Below are 24,671 nucleotides of genomic sequence, written 5' to 3' on the forward strand. Positions count from 1 at the left end.
AATACTATTATTCGGTTAATTATTATTAAAAAAAAAACTGAAAATTTTTTGGAAAAATTTTATGGTTGATTCAATTGCCACTACAGACAACTATACCATTGTGTCACTACTGATTATATGTGTACAAATTGTATACATTAAAAATCATTTCCAAAACTGGTCAGCCCCATTTATCACTGAAATTGAAGAACTTTTTGTTATAAATCTTATTTTAAGTTTTCAATAACAGGCTTTTAGGCATTTTTTTTTTTTTAGTTTTATCTAATGAAAGTTTGTTTAATTTTCTCATAAAATTCAAAGCCTCCAGTCAAATTGCTTACTGTTAGTTATGTAATGAAATGCAAGACAAACTTATAAAAATAAAAATAAATCTTAATTTTATTTTGGTTTTTTTCATTAAATTTGACAATTTTAAACAGAAAAATGGATTAAATAAAATGTAATGTCAAGTAAAATTGGTATACATCTCCCATCCAGCTCAAATTTTACAGTTTTATTGAAGCCAACGTTGTTCAGTATATTTTGTTTTCTTCTTTTTTAGATCATCTCTGGGTTTAGAAAATAATTTTAAAAAACTGCATCAAAATTTGTAGGGTAGGACTCTAGATATAAGCCTAAAAAAATGCTATTCAAAATCCATTGGATGGAATTTTACATTTTAAATAAGGAAGTATCAATGAAATATATAAAACAGAAAATATTTCTAATTCACTATATAATATCCCTATTCTAACATATGGTTCAAAATCTTGATTCTAAACCAACCTTGAATGATTACAAGAAATGAAGGCAGTAAAGTACAAGCCTGCGACATGGTTCAAAAGATGAGAGAACCTGTCTAAGTCAATTTTCTAAAAAACTAAGACTATAGAGCATTACAGTAGAGAAATTTAACAGTGTAGAATAAGTCAGTAGCAGAGGAAGTTTTGAATCTAATTATAATAGGAAGAAAACCTCAAGGAAGAAGAATATTGTTGGATTGTGTATAACGAAAGATCTGCAAAAGAAACAGAGCTGGAAAAAGGTTATAAGATGAATATTTGAGACAAAGTTAACTGATGTTCTATACACATTATGAGCACCCTTTGACCCAATAACATCTATATAAATGTTCATCCGAAGGACTTTTAATGTTTAAAAGTCCTCATGTTCTTTAAATAAAATTTAAAGTTCCTCATTTAAATAACCATGTGTCTTAACAAGTCATTTCTGCAATGTTTTGCTTGACTCTTCAAGAACTAAGCCTTTGTAATTAATTTTCAGTAATGACTATGTGGAGATTAGTTAGTAGTAGCTTTTTCCATTTATAGTTTTTTTAATAGCTAAATGTTATGTAATTTTTGATAAGCCTTGTATTAAAGTACACTTAAAAAACACATAATTTTAAAAATAATATTTAATCGTAATTATTTATCAGTTTGTTTTCTCGTTATGTATATTTTAAATAATTATCAAGTGTTACATTTTTAAGAATTATATCATCTTTTTAAAACTAAATTCATATTTACTAAATGAAGAGTTTACTGATACATTTATTTTAAGTATTATTAAAACCTCTGAACAATAGATTCATGATTATATCAATTAAATAAAAATTGTGACAGATGAAAAATACAGTAGTTAAGTGGTAAAAATTTATTATAGATAGGGCAAACTAGTTATCACTTGTCAAGATAAGATTTATTTTTGTAATGAGAAATCTTACTGTCACAACATATTTATAAACCTAAATTTGATTTATTAATTTTGTTCATTTGGTTTTAGGCAGTGCTTTGGGTTCAGTTGATTGAATTCATTACAGATTTAAGGTATTTTATAATATTTTGTATACTTTTTCCAACAATTTATTTATTTTTGTTAATTTATTGGTTTGATATACTTGTATATTGGCATAGCATTAATTTTTTAAGCTCAAAATATATTATAGCTTAAATTTGCTAGTACCTACTGTATTCATCTCTTCCATTTGCATTACATATCATTTTAACTAACTTGAATAACTTTTGGATCAGATTTGTGATATCTCTTAGCTAGTTGGCCTATAAAATTTAGACAAGCTTCTCCTTTTTCTCCGATTATTTTGAAATTTCTTAATTTTAATTTGTTTCGACCCACCTTAATCACACACCATTCTTTGGTTATTAGTAAAATTAATATATTCATTTAATATTAACTAAAAAGATCATTCAGTAGATTGATTTGACCTTTCTAACTTAAATTTAAATATATTTTATTAAATTCCAATTTTCTAGTAAACGTTCTACTATAATCATGTTGACAGTGATTTCATATTTCTATTTGCCATATTTTGAAATTATAGGTATCTTGTTAGAAAATAACATTTCGTAGAATAAAATATTGATTTCATTTACAAAAAGATAAAACATAAATATTCTGCTTTGAATTACCTCTCTAAAATATCAAGAAAACTAAATCTAATTTACTATTAAAATTACATGCTAGATCAGGCTGAATACAAAATCACCTAAAAAAAACACCTGATAGAAATAGGAAACACACAAAAGACACCTCATATGAACCAAGATACCAACACTCATACCTTAACTATATGAAATTTATAAATACTTAAATCTTACAAAAAAGAATAGCATATTTAACTAATAAACAACATAGATCAAATATATTATCCAGCTACATTCTAAATGGGTTTCCTAACTTTTTTAAGACAAACGCCATTATCAAGAGCACCACTTATGTTAAGAAGAAGTTATATAATTAGCTTCAAAATGTCTTAGAAAGAATAATTTCACATTATTTTAGAGTAAATTACTTAGAGTTTTTAAATTATTAACATATTTTGTTATGCTGTTCAACAGTAAAACTACTTACAGCTATTTAATGATTGTAACCCAAATTTTTTTTTTAGTATCGATGTAATGTATACTTTCATCAAAAAATATTTTTCTATAATTACAATAAATCAATTTAAAGTTTTATTTTATGAAATTAGCTTTAAAGTTATTCCTGTAACTTGCAAATGTGAGAATCTTGAAAATAAACATAAATTTTGGGTACGCTGTTTCTTGTTTGGGAAACATTAAAATTAAAACTTTCAATGAATATAATGAAACTTTTCTATTCATTAACTTTTTTCAAAGATTTAATAATAGGTGAACACAATAGGCAGTTTCTGAAACTTAATTGAATATAGTATTAGGGGTAAATAATTATGAAGTATTATTTTCTAACACGATTGTAATAAAATAAGGCAATTGCAGACAATTACTTCCTTGCTTTTGATTGTCAATTTTAGTTCTTATGTTTCTTTAGTTTTAGATAAGATATTTAGAGATGTTATTAAAGGTCGGAAAGTAAAGATTACTGTTATCGTAATATTTCGAAGTGTATATAATGATTTAAGGTTATCGTATGTCGTGTGTTTCAGTACTGCTATATGTCTCACAAAATGGCATTTTTTATTTATCGGTTTATCTTAAACTAATTTCATCGTTCTAACAACTAATAGGCAGAATTGTTGATTTAATATGATCACGACGTTATTACGAGGATGAAAATATGCCCAAATTATGTCAGCGAAATGATGCTCCTAGAGAAAATTACATTTTTCGATGTCGTAAGCATAACAGTGAATAATATTAAAAAAAGCGTCCGAGAAAAATAATGAAATATTTGTATAGCACGCAATTCACCGAATTATATTTCAGCAATCATAACCTACCGTGGAACAAATAACGCGATTTGTTGCACACTGGGTAATTTTGAAACCTCCTTGGCAAGATTTTTTGTGTTGAAACGGGTGTTTGTAAGCGCTACTTACACTGATTGTTCATGTATTTGCGGGATGTGTGGATAGATTACGAAAATTAAATTTGCGAAAATACCGCAAATATAACGAAGGGCACATTATAATAAGTTGCTCCTGGATATAGATCTTGTTGAGCACGAAAGATATAACTGCTTTCTCGTTCCTGTACGACCATGTAGTTCGTACATTCTACTTGAAATTATTGAGGGTTAACCTCGAAATAACTGTTGTTAGCGACTACTGAAAAGCTTATGATTGTAACATGAAGATTATCAGCACCTCAGAGTTAATCATGAGAATAGCTTTGTTGTTCCAGTCACAGGTCTCATAACCTAGCGGGTTGGCCTAGTGGTAAGCGCGTCTTCGCAAATCAGCTGACTTGGAAGTCGAGAGTTCCAGCGTTCAAGTCCTAGTAAAGGCAGTTATTTCTATACGGATTTGAATACTACATGGTGGATACCGGTATTCTTTGGTGATTGGGTTTCAATTAACCACACATCTCAGAAATGATCGACCTGAGACTGTACAAGACCACACTTCACTTACACTCGTAGATATCATTCTCATTCATCCTCTAAAGTAATACCTGACGGTGATTCCCGGTAGCTAAATAGGAAAAAAGACACAGGTCTCATACTTTGATCGTTTCTGACGCGAGTTCGTGAAAAGATGCTATATTATGACAACCGAAAACCACATGTACGGCCATTTGACCGTCTTCATGTTTCTTTTTAACAGAGTTCAAAAAAGAAGGTTATGTATTCGACACGTATATTTTTTTTACGTTTGCACATAACCATTTTCCTATTAATCCGATTGAAATAAATATTGATGAATTCAACGCAGCTGTTTTTCGCGGTGGTATCATGATGTTGAAAAAACCTTTTAGATAAAACCGACTTCAAAATGTAATGTGATGCACGTGTATAGATTGTACGATTCCCACGGTTCCACTGTGATGCTGTATATTATATATAATGCATATCGAGTCTGAAAGGTTTAAGATGAGATATCTTCATTTTTGATAATTTTATTTCCGGTGATACATATCTTGTGCAGAAACTAATATTACCCCCTGCTGAAGACCATATATCATCTAACGTGACGCATACATATAGAATATCAAGATTCCCACTGTTCCTACCTACCCACCGGGCGGCAAGAAAATCTTTTTTGTCAATTTTCAGACCGATATTTGTGTGTAAAAGTTACTTTCAACATCATGGTACCACCGCGGAAAACAGCTGCGTCGATTGCAATAAGGTTTATTTCAATCGTATTAATAGAAAAAATACGAGTTATGCGCGAACAAACAAAAATAAATATACGGGTCGAATACATAATTTTTTTTTTGAAGTCGGTTTTGACTAAAACGTTTTTTCAACATCATGGTACCACCATTATAATACTGACACTCGCCCTGCACATCATCTGGTAGTAAATCAGACTGCGCAATATTTCTGTCCTGTCTGTCAGTACACCTTGTTGGGTCGAGAGAGCAAACAAAAGAATGTCTCTTTCCCAAAATCCTATAAACCACACCCTAAGCCTCCTTATTACCTTGATTCTGCACGAAAGAATGCCGAGAAGCCCTTTTTCTCTGTTCGAATACTGAAAATACTGGGTTTTCATATCCCTATACTCGGAAGCGAGTTCCGCTCATCGCTCAGGGTCACCCTCATGTTGAGAAGCTTATCTAAGACGACTCACAAACCACTTCAGATCAGAAAACTCTCTTGTCCACCACAAAGCAATTCTCTCCTGACCAGAACTACATGGGATAAAGTGTTCTGCAGCATCCACATAATTAAGAGAAAGCCTCTTTACCAACTCCGGAACAGATTAAAAACGTTCTTATTTTGAATGTAGGAATAATTTAAAATGTTTCCACATTTGATTGAGAAGCTGAAGTGGAAGCAGTAAACAAGATTTTCAAAAATCAAATCTAGTTATTCAGACAAAGATATATGAAAGTCATTGGTGATTTTTCATTGAAATGTCACCGTTAATTCTATGTACATACGAGGTCTTTAAATACAGTAATGAGACTAGCTTTTTTGCAACCAAAGTGGCAACACTGTTTAGTTACTAGTAAACATATGGTTATATGAACAGCTGATTTATATTTTTAGTCGATTGTTACACCACATGAGAGTAAACAAACTTTTCGTGAAATGATTTTTTGTTGTGCGTCAAAAAAATGAGTGATACTAACTATGAGCAACGTTGTGTAATCAAGTTTTGTGTTAAACTCGGTGAGAATACTTCTGAAACTTCTTCAAAATTGAAAAGAGGTATGTAGATGACGCTTTGTTATGATCCCAAGCTTTTAGGTGGTTCAAAGCATTTTCAGATGGCCGGGAATCAGTTGCGGACGATCCACGCTCTGGAAGACCGTTCACGTCAAAAAGTGACGACAATGTTGAGCGAATCAGAGACTTGATACGGTACGACCGGTGATTAACTGTCAGAATGATTGCAGAACAATTGATTTCGAACCATACTACAGTCCATCAAATTTTGACAAACGAATTGGACATGAAAGAAGTTTGTCCAAAATTGGCTCCAAAAAACCTCATTGAACAGAAAAACAACAGGGTGGAAGTGTGCCACTGTCTTCTGGGGCGAATTGAGACTGATCCTGATTTTCTAAAAAATGTTATTACTGGTGATGAATCTTGGATATTTGAGTACGACCAAGAAACAAAATGCCAGAGCAAGAAGTGGCATACTTCAAATTCATCACGTCCCATAAAAGCAAAAATGAGCAAATCAAAACCATGTGAATTTCTTTCTTCAATAGTAATGGCGAAAAACTACATACGGAGTTTTTCCTTATAGGACAGACTGTAAATCAATGTGTTTACCAAGAAATTCTTGAAAGGCTGCGGAAAAGAGTTGGCTGCATGAGACCAGCCATCAAAGACAACTGGATGCTGCATCATGAAAATTCATCTTGTCACACTGGACTCTCAATTAATGAGTTTTTGGCAAAGAAAAACATTTCTGTAGTTCCTCAACCACCTTATTCACCTGACTTGAGTCCCTGCGACTTTTCCAGCTTTAAATAACAACTCAAAGAACATCCATTTATTACAGTAGAAAAAAAAATGTAACCAACCATTTGAAGGATATTCCAGTTTCTGAGTTCCAACACTGCTATGAAGAATGGGAAAGCCGTTTAAAGCATTGCGTGGCTTCCCAAGGGAACTATTTCGAAGGTGATAGAGTCCATGTATTAGATTGTAAAGAAAAGGTTTTTCTGAACCAGTCTCACTACTTTATTTAGACCTCATATATTCATTTTATTTTTCAAAATGTAATACAAAACGTGTCTGAGACTTTCAAAGGTTTGTAATATTATTTTTTATTAAAATTAATGTATAATAAGTCTAGATAAATCTGAATATACTTGCAAATATTGCAGTGTTTTATTAATATGTAATATGACATGAATATGAAATATAATTACTTGTGTTATAATTTCACTATTCATCAATAATCCACCTTACAGAAACTGCAGAAGAGTGTAGATTTACAGAAAGTCACCAAATCCAAGATACACAAGCACATCCTAAAAACACACATGAAATCTACTATAACTGTTACTCAACAAATCACTCCATGCAAACTTTTCATATACTTTACATGATTTATCTAGACCATCTCTTTCGGCAACTGTAATGATAAACTGGATATGTAATGAAAACTTCTAACTACTTAAAGATGAGCATCATCAGCAACACCAGTGATGAAGGAATCTGATAATAATTACAAAAAAAAACTTGTGGAACCTTATTTCAATGTATTAATAAAATAAATTACATTTTAAATTGGTTTTTAAAGTACTTGAAATTGAAGTATAGTAATTACTAATTTTTTATAAGACATACATGTAGATTTGAAGCAAAATCAGATTATATCCAAAAATTTACGTACAAAGATACAGAATAGCTTTAAACAATTAATTTATACAAGCAAAATAAATAAATATTTCAAGTATAAATATGAACATTTCATTACATTCTGTTGGTCTACTCATTTAAATACACCAGTAGCTAAGACAACTTATCCCAATATTTTGAAAAAAATAATTTTTTTAATTCCTTTCCTTTTATTTCATTATTTTCATTCTTTATCATAATATGTCTAATTAAAGGAGATAAAACTTCAAAGACTAATGGCATGTCACTTCAATTAATATGATTAAGATAAACCTTACACAAATAAACCTAATACAGTCTTTAGTTGAAATAAATTTATTTTAATGTATCATCTATAGAACAGAATACAAAATCAATTTATACAAGCAAAATAAATAAATATAAACATTTTATTATATTATTTTGGTCTACTCGTTTAAATACAGCAGTAGCTAAGACCTTATCCCAATATTTTGAAAAATAGAAGCTTTGTAAATTTTCCAATAATTTTTTTATACTATATGATTCAATATTTTTACATAAAATTTATAACTGCTGTATAAATCCTTTTATAGGTTATTTTTATAAATGACAAAAGTCACTTATGAAGTGAATTAAGCTAATAATTTAATTCTATAATTTATTTACAGGATTAAGTTTTCTACTGAACAACAATAATGTTTTCATACTCTGTTTGTAAACTACAGCTGCTGTGTTTAATTGCTTGCACCTTTGTAGTGATTTCAAACTCTTTTACGATTACTCATGTATGTATAATCTATAATTTTTATATTTTATTGAATTTACTGAAACTAAGCTTATCAATTTTAGTAAGGAAAAAAGTTATATTAATCTTATAATAATAGTTACAGTTATTGTTATATTAATATTAATTGTAATATTGTATTAGAATTAATTGTATTAAAAATACAGAAAGATAGTGAATTTGTGTAGCGAGCAGGATTTTATGAAAAGGTGTGGGTTTATTTTTATCTATTTTATTTATTTCATTAATGCCATGTATTTATTATGCATGCATATAAGCGCATTAATTAGTTCTATGTAAATAATTAAAAAATAGTTCATTCATCAAAATTTGCTATCAGTCTTTATACCAATTTAATTGTAAATTTATTTTCCATGATTCATTTATGTATATATATGTATGTGTGTGTGTGTGTCTGTGACAGAATGAATGAGGTTAGGACATAGGACATTCATCTGGGTTGGTTATGCTGCACTGTTTGTTTCTCAACCCCACAATCACAATCAGCATTATCTCTCTATAACTACAAATATGTAGGAAATCTAGCATACTGCTATGCCTATCCAGAAGTTAAATTTTGAGTAAAGATATCAGAACTCATAGGTTTATTGTTGGGCTTAATCCCTTAATAAAACGAGATGTGTGCTTAAAAAAAGGTAGACTTTTTTTAAGTTATATTTAAGAAAAAAAGCAGCTTTGGGATAAATCCTGTCATCATTTAATTGTAATAAAATAAAATAAATTTGTGATGAAACTATAGAGTTAAACAATGGCATGAATGAATAAGGACATAAGAATGATATAGTTTAAACAGTTCCTCTATTGCATATTAGATATGTAATAATAAATAACATGAATAAATAAGAAAACTTCTTTTTTTTATTTACTGTTTTCTTATTAATAATTAGGGAAACTGACGTTTAGCTCTCTCAGCACATTTAAATTGTTACCAGTAACAATAGTTTCATTATCTACCAAAAGATTGTAATAGGAGAACAGTTTATTTTATAATAGTGACTGAGATGGTAAACATACCTCTCTATAATTTTAAATAATGTTTTTAATTAAATTTGATAAATTAGAATTCTGATAAAGCAGAGATGCTTGCAGAAGTATTAAATGTGGAGGAGAAACAAAAGCAGCATATGAAAAAATTATATTTTACAAATAAAATTATATATCGTTAAAAGCAATAGAACAGAATTTTAAATGATATAATCCATTTTTAACCAGAAATTAATAAAAGTCAGTATTAACAAATATCTGTGACATAAACAATAATAGAATAAAAGTACACTCCCAGATCCAATAAATAAATTTAAGATTCTAATTAAAAAAAACATCAAACCTCATTTGTATGTTTCATATAAAAAAATGGTTTTTAATGAAATCCTGTAAATATCACTTGACGTCTGTATTCATAGTTCTCTGTTAGAGGAAGTCCTAGTACTTACTTATTTCATCACCCAGTTAAGGATGTATATTTTTAAAATACGAGGAAAATGTTTTAAATTTAAACTTTTTTAGTCATATGATTTCATCACTCACTTAAGGATGAAGTATCTTTAAAACACTAGTACCACGAGGAAAATGTTTTAAACTAACATTTTTTAATCATAAACTTTCACTTTACAAATTTTTTATCAGTGTATAGAAAATCAATTAACTGAATCAAAATATCACATTCTTATCGTTCTTGTTTATTTAAAAATTTATAAGTAGCTAACACTTGTAAGATAATTTTCATTTGATTTTTTAGTTTAAATTGCTTTGACATCCTGATAAAGACTGAATTACGTTGTTTAGTGTAAAAGTACTTTACTACTTAGATTTATTTATTTTTTGAACCCACTTTAAGATAGTGTATCTTATTAATTATTTTTTATGTGTTTTGGATGCTTTCTTCTTTATCCAATATACTTTCATTCTTTTTGAAATTGGTTTCTTCCAAAACTTTTGCCCATCTTATGGATTTTGGTTTTTCTTGGAATCTGTTGTTTTACTATGTTTACTATTACATATGTTTTATTTGAGACTTTACAATAATTCATAATATTTTTAAAATTAAAAATTTAATGTTAAAAATGATTTACTTTTTTTAAAACCACTTTGAAATTTTTAAAGTTGGGGATCTAGTTGTGGTTCTGTTTGTTTTAGTAATACTTCTGAATGTATTTCTTCTAGTAGTAAAATTCCCCTATAATTATTTGGATCTATTTTTGAGATATTTTTTGTGGTCTGATATTACCTTATACTGATGTTAACTTTTCCCAAAGTTCTGATTTTATTTGATTGTGGCCTAAAGCCTTGTTGTTTTTAAGTTTGGAAAATAGTTTTTGGATATCTTTGATATCTAGAGAGTTTAGAGTAAAAATTATTTATTATTTAAACAAAATAAAAATTAGAATCAAAAATTTCAGAATATTACATTCACATGAAACAGATATTATGTATTAAAAATTACAGGCTAAACACTCTGTTTCTGCTCTAGAGAAAATCTTTGAACAGCTGTAATATAAACAGAAGCTTTTCTTTGTTAAATCTAGAATGTAGATTTAACAAATGATTTCTTTTCTGACCATTCAGTTTCATCAAATCTTGTAAATTTTGCTTAATATACCGCTTAATACATTTGTTTACAGTACCTTTTGAAGTGCTAAAAGATTTGTTCCAATTATAGACACTCTAGAACCACCATCAATTAGCTCAAGTAATTTATCTGAAAGGACTAGTTTGTGGCATTATCAACAACCTATGCATCTTGGAAAAAATGTTTTATTACAGTTTACCATCTCACTATAAGTCAGAAAACCTATTTTATAGTAAAACTTTTACCACTAATTATGATACGAGCAACATTCAATAATTAAAGAGACAAATTGATGTAGAAAAAACTGTGTATTTTTCAAAATGAGACTTTTACTACTTCTCAACATAACCCCTACCAATATTAATACACTTGTCTGAATGATGAACTCTTTTTTTATACCTGATGCAAAGAAGTCTTTGTCTTGTTATTTGAGCCACTTTCCCACAAATTCTTTGACCTCCTTGTTGTTGCTGAACGTTTTTCCACATAATGCCACCTTGAGTGGACCAAACAAATGAAAATCCGAGGGAGCCAAATCTGCACAGTAGGGAGGATGTGGTAGTATCTCCCGACCCATTTTTCCAATGGTTTTTTGGGTCAGCCGGACGGTGCGAGGGCGAGCATTGTCGTGTAGCAATATCACGCATTTTCTTTGAGATCCACGATGTTTTTCTCTAATTGCTGGCTTTACTTTTTTCATCAGTATGTCTGAGTAGTAGACTCTGATTATTGTACGCTGATTCTCCAAGTAATTACAAAAGACGACGACACCTTTAGCATCCCAAAAGACGGTCAACATGACTTTTCCCGCTGATGCTTGTGTTCTGAATTTGTTTCGGACAGGTGAGCTGGTGTGCTTCCATTCCATGCTTTGTCTTTTGGACTCTGGTTCAAAATAGTAAACCAAAGTTTCATCACACGTTAAAATCTTGTTTAGAAAAGGGTCCTTCTCTTTCACAGTGTTTTTTCAAGTCTGTACATACTTTTGAGTCTTGTTTCCTTGTGTCGTAGCGTTAACTCTTTCGGGACCCAGCTTGCACTTGTTTTGCTATACTTGAGCTTGTTACTGACAACATAATGAGCTGTGCCAACACTTACTGCAACTATTTTTGCTGTATGTTCAACTGTAATACGTCGGTTTTCACGAATAATGTCGTCAGTGCGGGTTTTCAAGCGAAGAAATTGACACTTCAATTGGCCGGCCAGGTCGTTGCTTGTGTCACTGAGGTTTGACCGTCTTTGAACTGTTCTACCAACTTGTAAAGGTTTCCGTGGTTCATAAAACTTTTACCATACTGTAGATTTTAACCGGTATTTTAACTTCAGAAAGAAAAACACGGATCACTAAACGTTGTTCAACTAAGGTGGAAACTTAAAGCGGACATGCCATCGTTAAATGCAATATTGAGGTTATAAACAAAACAATTTTTATCCGTCAGCTGTTCTCATCTCATCCCAGTGACGCCAACCTAAAGAAAGTACACCTTAGGAAGTACAAAACTCCTCCTACAAACTGTTTCATTTTTATATAAATTTGTCTCTTTAATTATTGAATGTCTCCCGTATATACTCCTCATTTGATCATACATTTTTAGTAATTTAAATAAACTTATAAAACTGGATCTATTTCACGAGAACCAAGCCTCATTTAGGATTATTGTTCTTGCAGGTGATATGTGATGATTGATATGTTAAATGATGGTATATCATGTAATAATAATAATCATCTGGTGTAGCATATGCAGAGTGTATCCTGGAGTTCTGAGACCCGTAACCTATTCTATGTTTGAAGATAATGGAAAAATTTAATATAAACTGTTGTCCAAAATTCCTTGTTTGCAAGTATAAAAACTACAAATTACACAATTGTAAAATAAAAATATATAATTAAAAATTACTTAGATAATTTTTTTATTAATGGCAGAAATACAATAAATTATTTGAAAAGTTAATATTCTAAAGTTGACAATAAAATAACAACAGCTGATCAACAATGCGCAATACTGTATTAATGTTTAAATCCCCAGTTCAACATCTACACCCAGAGATGGTCCACTTCTCTTGGAGTTCTGTAATTGGGGGAATACAAATCGACAACGATACACCGACGAGGCAATTTTTACTCGAGATGGCGTTAACAACTAACGCAACGAGCATACATGGGCAGAAGTAAATCCTCATGAAACATTGGAAGGCAATTACCAACACCGATTTAGTTTCAACGTATGGTGCGGCCTTCTTCACAATCAGGTGTTTGGACCATTCATATTACTTGGCCGCTTAAATGCTGAGGTTTACTTGCACTTTCTTCAAGAAGAATTTCTGCAATTGATTGAAGATGTTTCTCTAGCGCTGAGACGCAAAGTATATTTCCAGCACGATGGCTCGCCGCCTCTCCACTTCTCTTGTACAGTTTCCTCTCGCTTAAATCATTTCCCTGAGAAATGGATCGGTTGAGAAAGTCCACATTCCTGGCCACCAAGATCACCTGATCTAAGAGCTTTAGTTTTTTGCATCTGGGGATGGATGGAAATATTGTATACCAAACAAAAATACATTTTCGTGAGGAATTCATTGCACGCTCTATGGATGCGGTTGAACAACCTAAGGACAGCCCAGGAACTAATAACAACAAAAATAGTACAGAAGCGTACCAAGAATGTGCTGAAAATGGCAGGCTCATTTTGAACATGTATTATAAGCTGTTGCCTATAATGCAGTTTGGTCTATGTATTGTTTCTAAATAAAATTCAAATTTCTCTAACCTTTCTTTGTTTTATTCAACTTATCTTACATAATTTTATTTGGAATTAAATTCTCTATAAGTTTTGTTTAAACATTTTATATATTCATTACCCATTTAACAAAGCTGTTTTACGTCAAAAATAAAAAACGGGGTTTTTTCCTGAATTTTTTATTTTCACACCAGAATTCTCAAAAACTACTGTAGATACGGTTCTGTGACGTATTTCATTCAAATTTAAGACCAAAAATCATAAGAAATGACTAATTCTGCTCCTTAATTAACATCCTAAAAATCTCATTACGACCCCTCATTTCACCGAGGTAGCTGTTATTCGAGCGAAATTTTTCACTAGCCGTAACTCGCAAATGAAGCATTTTAGGACACAGATGTTTTTTTCCATTATTTTCACAAGTAGAATAGGTTATGAAAGTCCCGGGTGAACTTCATGATACACTTTATATAAATATATATATATTAATATTATGTGAAATATAAACCATCAAAACACTGTAATTAGAAAAATTAACCTTACCATATTAATTTCCAATTCCCATTTTATTCCAGTACTGGAGAGCAAAATGTATATGAACATTCGAAATGTCAGTCAATATTTCAAAATAGAAAACAAGTTCGAATAAAATGACAAATATTAGTAAAAAGAATATGTTTTAAAAAATTAGGTAAAAAATTTAATACAACTGAAGTTGCGGGATACCGCAAGAACTGGTCATTGGAAATGAATATGATAACTTTAACTTATCTAATTACTGTGTTTTGATGGTTTATATTTCATATAATATTAAATTTTATTAACACAATGATCAGTATGTTAATGAATTATTTGAATATTCAAAAAATTATATATATATATATGTATATATATACATATATACACCCTTAAAAAATGCTATATATATATATAGCATTTTTTTCTTGCTATATTTGTTTTATTTTTTACTATAAATTAATTATTTATAATCTTAAAGTTTTTTGCTATTTTTAATTATATATAAATTAATTTAACTAGAAAAAAGGCGCCATGTAACATTACATGGTAATGTTACATGGCGCCATGTAACATTACATGGTAATGTTACATGGTTTATGTTTCATTACCATGATTTTGTTGAATGTTTTTGCGAATTCCAACTAAATAACGTTCATAAATTTAACGTACTAACAACAACAAAAGCTTTTACAACGAAAAGCTTCAATAATTAAAAAAAAATTACAATAGCAATGAAAAAATAATTGCAATAAATTTGCTTTATTTTTTCAACACAAAAAGGAAATTTTCCAAAAAAATATAGCAAACAAATGCAGGTTGCTTCTTTGTTAGATTGCCAAGAAGCACTTGTCAAAATAAAAATGTGAGCACATACAATGTAAATAAATTTAAAAAATTTGATTAGATGAATGAGTTTTTTAATAACTCGCATCTCAACGCTTCATTCTGAATAATTTGGATACTTCACTTCATTCAAAATAAAAATGTGAGCGCATACAGCAAACAAAAGAACTCATGCACTATGCTTTTTTATTGGAGAGAAATATACTAAACATGTCTATCCAGTGGGCTCTGCCCTTCGGAATCCCGCTGTTTTCGTTATCCTCATGGTTGTGAGAATAATTCTGATAAATTACAATTAAAGCCTGAAAAGCTTTTTCTTCTCCAACGTTACCCTTATCTTGACATAAAGAACTCTGATACACTCCTGCTGCAGACAAACATATCCCTTTTATATTTAAATAATAATATAATTGTTAAATTATAATAATATATTTAATTTTATATTTGTTATGTATTATACATTTTTGTATTTGTTCATGTATTTCTTTTACTTTCAAATTTCTTATTATTTTATATTCTTAAGTTGATGTTAAATTATAATAATAATTCTTTATTCCATAATACATATACAAAAAAGAATGTTATTACAATATACAGTAACATATAACTATGATAACTGAAAAATATAAAATTAACATTAATAAACTAATTTACAAAATTTCTCTAAGTTAATTAAAATCACAATATCCTTAATTACTACTACATTTAAACTAATTTAATTAATTAAACAAAGCGTTAAATGAATTTCCATTAAAAAATTTTAATTCTTAAAAATTAACATTAAATTCTTAGATTTGATCTAATAAAAAATAAAAATCTAAAAACAAAAAACACAGTTTAAGAGACTAACGAAAAAACTTAGATTAATGCTTTATTATTTATTATCGTTAATTACTTAAAAAATAAAAGTATATGTACTAAGGATAAGTGCCTCCTTAGCGCATAGCTGTGTTGAGGTCACCATCAGTTCTTAAAATAATCAGTTGAGACGGATGCTAACAAGTTTCTCTAATAAAAACACAAAGATTCATTTAATAATTATTTATAACCTAAGAAAATTACACATAATAGAACTTTACCTTCAATGTTTACACGATTACTTAACGACTTATTTAACACTTACTTACTCATAATTAATTGCAATTATTCAATAACTAATAAATTAGTGTCACTCAATGAAAAATTTAGTTTGTTAATTAAAAAGAAATTGAATATCCTGCAACGTCAAAAACCATAGTCTCAGCCTTTTTGGAGAAGATTGGTAGAGAATTGTTTACTGTAATTGAGCCACATTGGGCCTACTGAATATAATTAAAAGCCAACCTCCAAGGTGGAGTGGTATTATCTCACCCTTTCATCCAGAAAATCCCAGTACCCCAAATCCCAGTCAGACATGACATTTTCCATATTCTAGAAGATTCCCATACACAATTGAAGCTTGCGTGTTAATTTAATCAAATTAATTAAATTCTGGTGACAAATGATTAAGGGGCCGCTACCCACCCCAGTATCGTCAAGAAAGTTATGCAATTCTTTGTTGGCTTCTTTTTTTAAATTTGTTTTTTCTTATCTTATATTATTGTTTTCATTTTTTTTTTGTATTGTGTTTGACAGCAGGATGATAAAGAAGACCGTGGCAACAAAGTTAAAGTGACCTTATTCTATGAAACACAATGTGGTGACTGTGTTAATTATTTTGCTCAACAGATTTCACCTACTTATAAAAATTTGAAAAAAAATGTTGTATTTGATCTTGTACCATATGGTAAATCGCAGGTACAGTAATTTATTATTATATATGATAAACTAGTACAGATTTAATGAACTTAATTTTTAAACTGAAGCTTTACCCCCTTCCTAAAAAGATCTTTGGTTAACCTTTTTCTCTAATTATTTCAAATTTACCTAATTAGAGGGTAATGGTAACTTTTATTTGTTATATTTTTTAATGATAATTGCAGCTGATGTTACTATAAATAGAAAAACTAGGATACTAAGGTATTATACAAATGCATCCAAGAGCTTAATGTACATGTTATGAAAGTAGAAAAAAATTATATTAAATGCATAAAAAATTAAACACATTTTAAAAATAAAGATTTCAGAAGTGCTCAATACAGTAAATATAATTATTCAGAGTTGGAATTTTATAGATTATATAATGAAAATGATTTTAATTTTATGTTTATAAACATCTGTAATACAATTTTTTCTCTCATCAATCACTTGATTGATTTGATCCTATCCACTATTCCTATCCATTATGTGCTATATTTTTATTTCAACTTTATCATTACATCCTCCATCGTAAGCTATGTGTTTTACAAATTCTAGACTGTCTTCTGCAGTTTTTATCCTTGGATTTACTAAACTTGGACATTTAATCCATGGCCCACAAAACTAGTTTGATTTTTTACAATATTCTGCGGTAAACTTATCTTCTTTTCTATTTGTCTTAGACCTCTTCATTTCATACTTTATTTTACCAATACACCTCATTTAACATCCTTCTGACACAACACATATCAAAGGCTTCTGGTTTTTTTCTTATCACTTTTCATACAGACCATGTTTTGTCATAATGAAGTACTGCTGTTATAGTTTACATGAAACACACAATATTACATTATATAAAACGTAAAAGGTAAGATTTTTCAATGTGATGAACAGTGCTAAGGGAAGCCTTGCATTTTAAAGAACAACGACAATATTAAAGCGATTGAGCAAATTATTTATAATAATTTATGAGTTAAAGTTGATGAAGTTGCAATTGAGTTAAATATAAGTTAAAACTTTGCAATTTCAATTGTTCATGATATTTTAAACTTTTGAAAAGTTAGTGCCTACTGGATTCCATGTCAACTGACATAAATCCATAAAGAGAATTTTTTTTTAATTTCCCAGAAGCTTTTGAAATGTTATGAGGATGAAGACTCATTTCTGAAGCTGATAACTGTTGACAAAATACGGTCTGTCACTTTGAACCTGAAAAAAAGCGACAAAGTTTAATTTGGAAACATCCTTATTTTTCTCCTATGGAAAAAAATTAAAATTCACGTAACTACAGAAAAATTGAGAATGTCAATGTTTTAAAATATGGAAGGTCTAGTTTTTATTAATCTCACACATGAATATTAATTTATTAATGAATTTTTTATTAATCTCAAACATGAATATTGATAATGAATGTACGTTACTGCAATCAGTGAAATTAAAATTCAAGTCTAAAATGTTTGGAAAACTTTCATGAGATGTTATTTTGATATAGGATAATACTCAACCAGCAAAACAATTATTTGTCTTCAAGGTCTTGATTTTGAACTATCAGACCACCACTGTCTGTACAGTCATATCAGTTTGTTTGAGTTAATTTGATTTTTAACGTTTTAGCACACTGAAAAAAGAACTGTGTGGGAATAATTTTCATTCTGATGAAGAAGTCTAGAAGTTGTGCAGACTTGGCTAAACGCCCGACCAAAACTATTCCAGGAAGGAATTCAAAAGCTAGTAGTATACCTATTGCAAAATTAAATGGATGATAGAATAACTAGGTGATTCACTACATTTCATTAGTTTTTGCATTGATATAATGGGGTTTTTTAGATTTTTCCAATCACTGTACAAAAAGTCTTATTATGTTCTAAGATTATATTTTATTAATCAGATTATTTGCACTAACAGAATATTAATAGTAAACTTTTTCCCTTCCCAGAACACTACATCATAATAATGAAGGTGAATTTTATCTGTAACAAGCGCAAAAATTAAACAGGAGAATTATTTTCACCAACATATTCAGTTATTTTCATTCAAAGTGTTTACTGCTTGGATTACTCTTTTAAGAAAATCTACTTCAAAGTACTGCTAGGAATTGTAAAACTATCCATTGATTAGATTATAAAAGGGTCCATTGACAAGAAGTTTCATTGTACTTTACGACCTGAATAAATAGTTTTTTATACTTTCATCAGCCGTATTAGTATGATAAGTAATAACTTATGATTAACCAATGATAACTACTTATTAACTTAATAAGTAGTAAGTATATCAGAAATAAGATTAAGTATAATATATTTTAATTTAAATTAGTGTTAGTTTTAAGAAAATTAAAATAAAATAAATCTTTCATGATAACATGGGAAAGAGATAGACAAATTATTTAGAAGACTGTTACAAAGATGATGTAATTTACTACATAATCTAAATAATGTACTAAACAAGTACATAAACTTCAGTGCAATATCAATGCATAAACTTTTAATACTATAGTAATTTATATTAACAATATAATTTTTTTTATTTTATATTCACTAAAAATTAAAATCATTAATTTTTTTTTCAGCAAAACTATTCAGAAGGCCACTGGCATTTTACTTGTCAGCATGGCCAAACAGAATGTGAATATAATGAACTTCATGCCTGTGCAATTGATAAAATAAATTCACAAGCCAAATTGATTCCGTTCTTAGCATGTTTAATGCAAGATAAACAAGAGGAATTACATATAAATGAGGTAACATATAAAACTTTAATTTTGTATTCCTTCATTAATTTTCTTCCATATGCAGTTAATTTTTGACAGAATCAACAAGTTCCATCTTTTTCTATAACTTCATATCTCCTTATGGCATGATAATAGACAAATATAATATCTGCTTAGCAAAAAAGCTTTTAACATTCCATCCAGTAATTAATATCTTCTTGGTTGTGTTATACTTTTGCTAATTAGTTTAATGCTTATTAGACTTGTTTTAAAGAATAACATTAAAAATCGAGGGTAGCCGACAACTGTATTTCGTTCAAGTTAGCCTACAAGATTTCACTTTATTACAATATTATTTTAACAAATTAAATTCTCCTTCCTCTCAAAGTTATGTATGTGATGGGAAAGAATGCATGCTCAAGTGATTCTGAGAGCTATGCCAGCAGGAACTTAAGTCCTGATAAGGTCACCCAAGCTGGACAGGTTAAGGATATTGAGTCAGACCTGGTCCTCCAGGTTGGGGGATTGCGTAGGGCCAAAAACCCTATCATTGTAAAAGGACTGCAAGTCACACAACAAGTACAAATGCCTCTGAGTAGGACAGGATTTTTGGGTAAATAAAAATGGAACAGTAAACAAATTATCAAAACAGGAACATGGAATATCAGAAGCCTTCTCAATGGTGTCTTACACAAGCTTTCGGTGAGTTATATAAATACACTCTTGACTTACAAGACATACACTCTTTGCAGCTCACTCTTTTTCTGATGACATACACTCTTTTGTAGCTTTACAAGAAATAAGGTGGACTGGTAATGGTAACATAAGAAGTGGAAATTACATGTTAATATATAGAGGAATTAACATTGATAAACACTAGTATGGTACAGGGTTTGCAGTATGAAAGTTCCTGTTTAATTCCATATTGAACTTGAAAGCAGTAAATGAGTGAATCACACAATTTTGAATCGAAACAATTGGACAAACTTTGTTAATGCTCACATAACTAATGAGAATAAAGGTGCAGGAACTAAATAAACATTCTTTGATGAAATGGATGCACTCCTTCAAAAGATACCAAGAAATGATATCATATTGCTGGGTGAATTTAACGCAAAAATTGGAAAGGAGGAGAGATTCAGAGAAGTGATTGGGAAGGAAAGCCTAAATGATCTTTCCAATAATAACTGATACCACTTGATAAACCTAGAAACAGCAGATCGATTAGTTGTAAGTAGCCCAAAGATGATGCAGATGAATATTCACAAGCAAACCTTGGACTCTCCAGATGGTAACAAAATTCATCTGATTGATCACATACTGGTAAACAGAGGATTTTTGAACAGCCTAGAGAAGATTAGAAGTTTCAGGGGAGTAGAATGCAACGTGATCAGTTCTTGGTTAGAGAAAATTTTAGAATGAAGCTTAATAGAAACTACCATAAAGAGACATGCTTTAAGTTAGATGGACTTAAAGTGCCAGATATTAAAAATAAATCTATCTGTGTGAAATCAAATGTCTTCAGGAAAAACAAAATGAACACCAAGGAGAGAGGTAGTGGTGCAGATACGCTTGTAGATATAAATAGTCAGTGGGGGTGAAATAAAGGTAGGTATCAAGGAATGAGGTAAAAAATGTCTCACTAAGAAACAACAGTGCCCCCAGAAGTTGTTTGCTAATGAGTACAAGTTGGCAGTGGGTAATAAAAAGGCTTGGTTGACATGGATAAGAGGCAAGTAATTTCAATAATGAGAATAAATATAGAAACACTTGCAGAGAAACATTTACAATTATAAGAAAGATGAGTTAATAAATAATAAGGGAGTTGTTTCAGTCAAAATAAGAAAAACCACAGATAAATATAATATGCAATGCATGCGACAGAAATCCACTGTATATTCATAGACTTTAAGAAGGCATACGCATCTATACACAGAAGCAGCTTATGCAATATAATGAGTGAACTGGAAATATCTAAAAAATTAAGGAGTATGACTAAAATCTGCATGGAGAATGGGAAGAACATTTGTTATATAAGGGAGTCAAATTGTGTGACTTCAGTAAACAATGGTCTTAAACAAGAAGACACTTTATTGCCCATGCTGTTCAACATTGCAGTGGAAGAAGGAGTACTAAACAACAAAGGAACAATGTTAGGTGATTAATGTCCTTGGTTATGCAGACGATCTGGTTGTGGTAGGAGATAATAAGGAGATGGCAGTAACAGCATTTCAAAGCACAAAAAGTGCAGCAGAAAAGATGGTTATTTATCAGTGAGGAAAAAACAGAATACTTGCATGTTGCAAGGAAGGCAGAAAAAACATAACGGATCCTCTACAGATAGATGATATGTCCCTTCAGAATGTATATTACTTAAAACATATCAGTGTAATTTTCAACAACAGAAACATGATTACAGAGGAAATAGAGGCAAGACTGCAGGCTGGAAATAGATCCTTCTATGCTTTAAAGAAGTTAAAGAAGCTCATGACAATCACACAAAGATACTATTGCACAAAGCAAAAATTATTATATATAAAGGAATAATTTAATTAGCTGTTTTATATAGGTGTGAAATATGGAATACTGCAAAACAAATAGAATGTAGAATTCAATGTTTCAAAAATAAAATCTTACACAGTATATTTGAACCCATGAAAGACAACAAATTGCAGAAGTGGAAGAGATAGAAAAATAAAGAAATTCATGAATTACAGAAAGAACCCCGTAACATCAGAGTTAACATAGCAAATAGACTGAGGTGGTTGGGTCATGCAGAATGTATTAAGAAAGTTAAGTCTGCAGAAGAACTTTCAAGATGGTGTGGTATTGACTATATCCTGTTCATCAAATACAAGTCTAATTTGAGGAGGTGTATGCCATACTTCCCCTCCAAAGACTAGGAATATGACTGACCGCTCTTCTGAATATAAAAACTGGATGATATTGATGGGAAGAGACCTAGGGGGCGACCAAGATGATGCTGGATGGGGGATTTGCAGTAGATTGGTGTGGCAGACTGGGAGGAGCTGGCAAGGGATTTTGAAAGTTGGAGGACAGTTGAGTTTGCAGCCAAGAGCAACCAGGACTAGGTGCTAAAAAGAAATTAAATAAAAAGAACACCTTTTGAGACCATTTTTAAACTATACTTGACTTTACATCCACGTGAAATGTGCAGACAACTCTAAAATGTGAACTATTAATCGCTTCTTAATAACTAATCTTATCTCACTGCTCTCAAAAAATTTGGGTGATCTTGTAGCTAAGAGGTAGCTATTTTAGTTAGGAATAGTTATTTTTAAAAATAAAGAAAATTTATTTGATAATATGAAAAAGAAAATGTAAAACGATATAATAATGCAAAACATCCATTATTACATCATAGATGAATTAATAAAAAGGTGATTAAATATTTTGTATGAATGCTTATAAGGTACAGCAACTCATGCAAGAAAATTTTTAATCATGATATCATCTAATGAGCAGTGGTCATATTGTACAACGTACTAATTTTCCTCTTCAATGGAATTAATATGGCAGACATTTAAAAAAAAATGTTAAATACCATTAATCGAGCAAATTCATACTTTCACCTGTTTTAATCCTTCCTTTCATATTAGATCTCAGTCTTTATCTGACATTCTACAAGCATTAAAAAAGAAAATGAAAAAGTATTAAGTAAAATATTAAATTTTTGGACTGCAGGTCACCCAAACAGTAAATTAGAAATTAAAGATTTGTACTGTAGATAGTATAAAGTGAGCCTAAGATTTAAGCTCATTTCTTCTGATAAAGAAAGGAGTTTTATTTTGTTATATTTTTTTATGTGACAGTAAGCAATATAAATTTAATAGTCAAATATTTACCTTGACAAGCTGAATTAGTTGTCTTGGCAACTAGTCACATAAGCTGGATCATTTTGGTGTCACTGAAAATGATCACAAAGACAATTGGAAACCAAAAGTAAATTTAAAAAAATATATTATAAAATTTGTTACAGTTTATTGCTGTAAATTTTTATATTTTCAAATTGTAAAAGGTGTGTGTAACTTGAAAAAACAAGTTAAAATTGGTGTAGTACATTGTGATACGGGGATGTATTAGCTTGATGAATATGCAGGTAGTTAAAACGTTGGTCTTCGTGGCATGAGTGGTAGCATCTCGGTCCTTCAGCTGGAGGTCCAGGATTCAAATCCTGGTCAGGTATGGCATTTTCACACACGCTACAAAGTATTCATCTCATCCTCTGAAGCAATATCTAATGGTGGTCCCAGAGGTTAAACAAAAAAAGAAAAAAGGTAGTTAAAACACAATTTATTTACACTTCCATTCTACAACGTAAGGATGAATAATATTTATTTCTGTAATATACTTTTATAATTTTTTTAATGTTTTTATAAGCATAAACTTGTATACATTTTTTATTTTATCACCAGAAACTCTGAATATCGAGCTTAATTTATTAAATTTTATTATATAAACTCCTTAAATTAAATTTGAGGATTTTTTTTTTATTAGAAGAAAATGATGAAAGCTTAAGTAAATTTTTATTAAATATATAAATTTGACCAGTTTAAAAAAAATCTATCACAAATATTAAATTTGTAAAGAAAAAAGAAAAAAATTACTATTACAATATAGAAATATTGAATTTTATTTCTTGTTTTTCATAGTTCACATGCTGAGTACAGTAATAATTAATTTCAATGAAAACAGATGTAATAGAAGCAAGATGTTTATTTAAATTTGTTATTAGATAAAACATCTGATGATTTAATTTGGAATTGTTTTTAATTTATATAAATATTTAAGATCACAACATGGATGATGAGTCTCCGACATTTTCTTGATTTATATTTTACTTAAAAAGTCGTGTTTTGTTTTTTTATAAAAGAGTTTACAACATTAAATATTTTAAACCATGCCGCCTTTTATTCAAATTATTAAAAATTTTACACCTAACAAGATATACCTCACTGCAATTTTTTGCTACAGTCTACCCTCTAAAAGAGTTTGTATTTATTA

At 29.7% G+C, this 24,671-nt stretch overlaps 1 protein-coding gene across 2 annotated transcripts in view; it reads left to right on the top strand.

Moving 5' to 3' along the window:
• The first annotated feature begins 1,650 nt into the window (after nt 1-1,650).
• Nucleotides 1,651-24,671, top strand: part of LOC142328957 (gamma-interferon-inducible lysosomal thiol reductase-like protein) — a 35,420-nt gene continuing 12,399 nt past the window's right edge. Inside the window, exons 1-4 of one of the 2 annotated variants that reach the window (XM_075373158.1) lie at nt 1,651-1,808; nt 8,361-8,477; nt 16,778-16,939; nt 19,506-19,676. In XM_075373158.1, the coding sequence (XP_075229273.1) occupies nt 8,388-8,477; nt 16,778-16,939; nt 19,506-19,676 (423 nt within the window). In that variant the 5' untranslated portion in view covers nt 1,651-1,808; nt 8,361-8,387. The remainder of the gene's footprint in view (nt 1,809-8,360; nt 8,478-16,777; nt 16,940-19,505; nt 19,677-24,671) is intronic. The other variant, XM_075373159.1, reaches the window with a different exon arrangement.

This window comes from Lycorma delicatula, chromosome 8 (genome assembly GCF_047948215.1).
Source record: "Lycorma delicatula isolate Av1 chromosome 8, ASM4794821v1, whole genome shotgun sequence".
NCBI classification, from domain to species: Eukaryota; Metazoa; Arthropoda; class Insecta; order Hemiptera; family Fulgoridae; genus Lycorma; species Lycorma delicatula.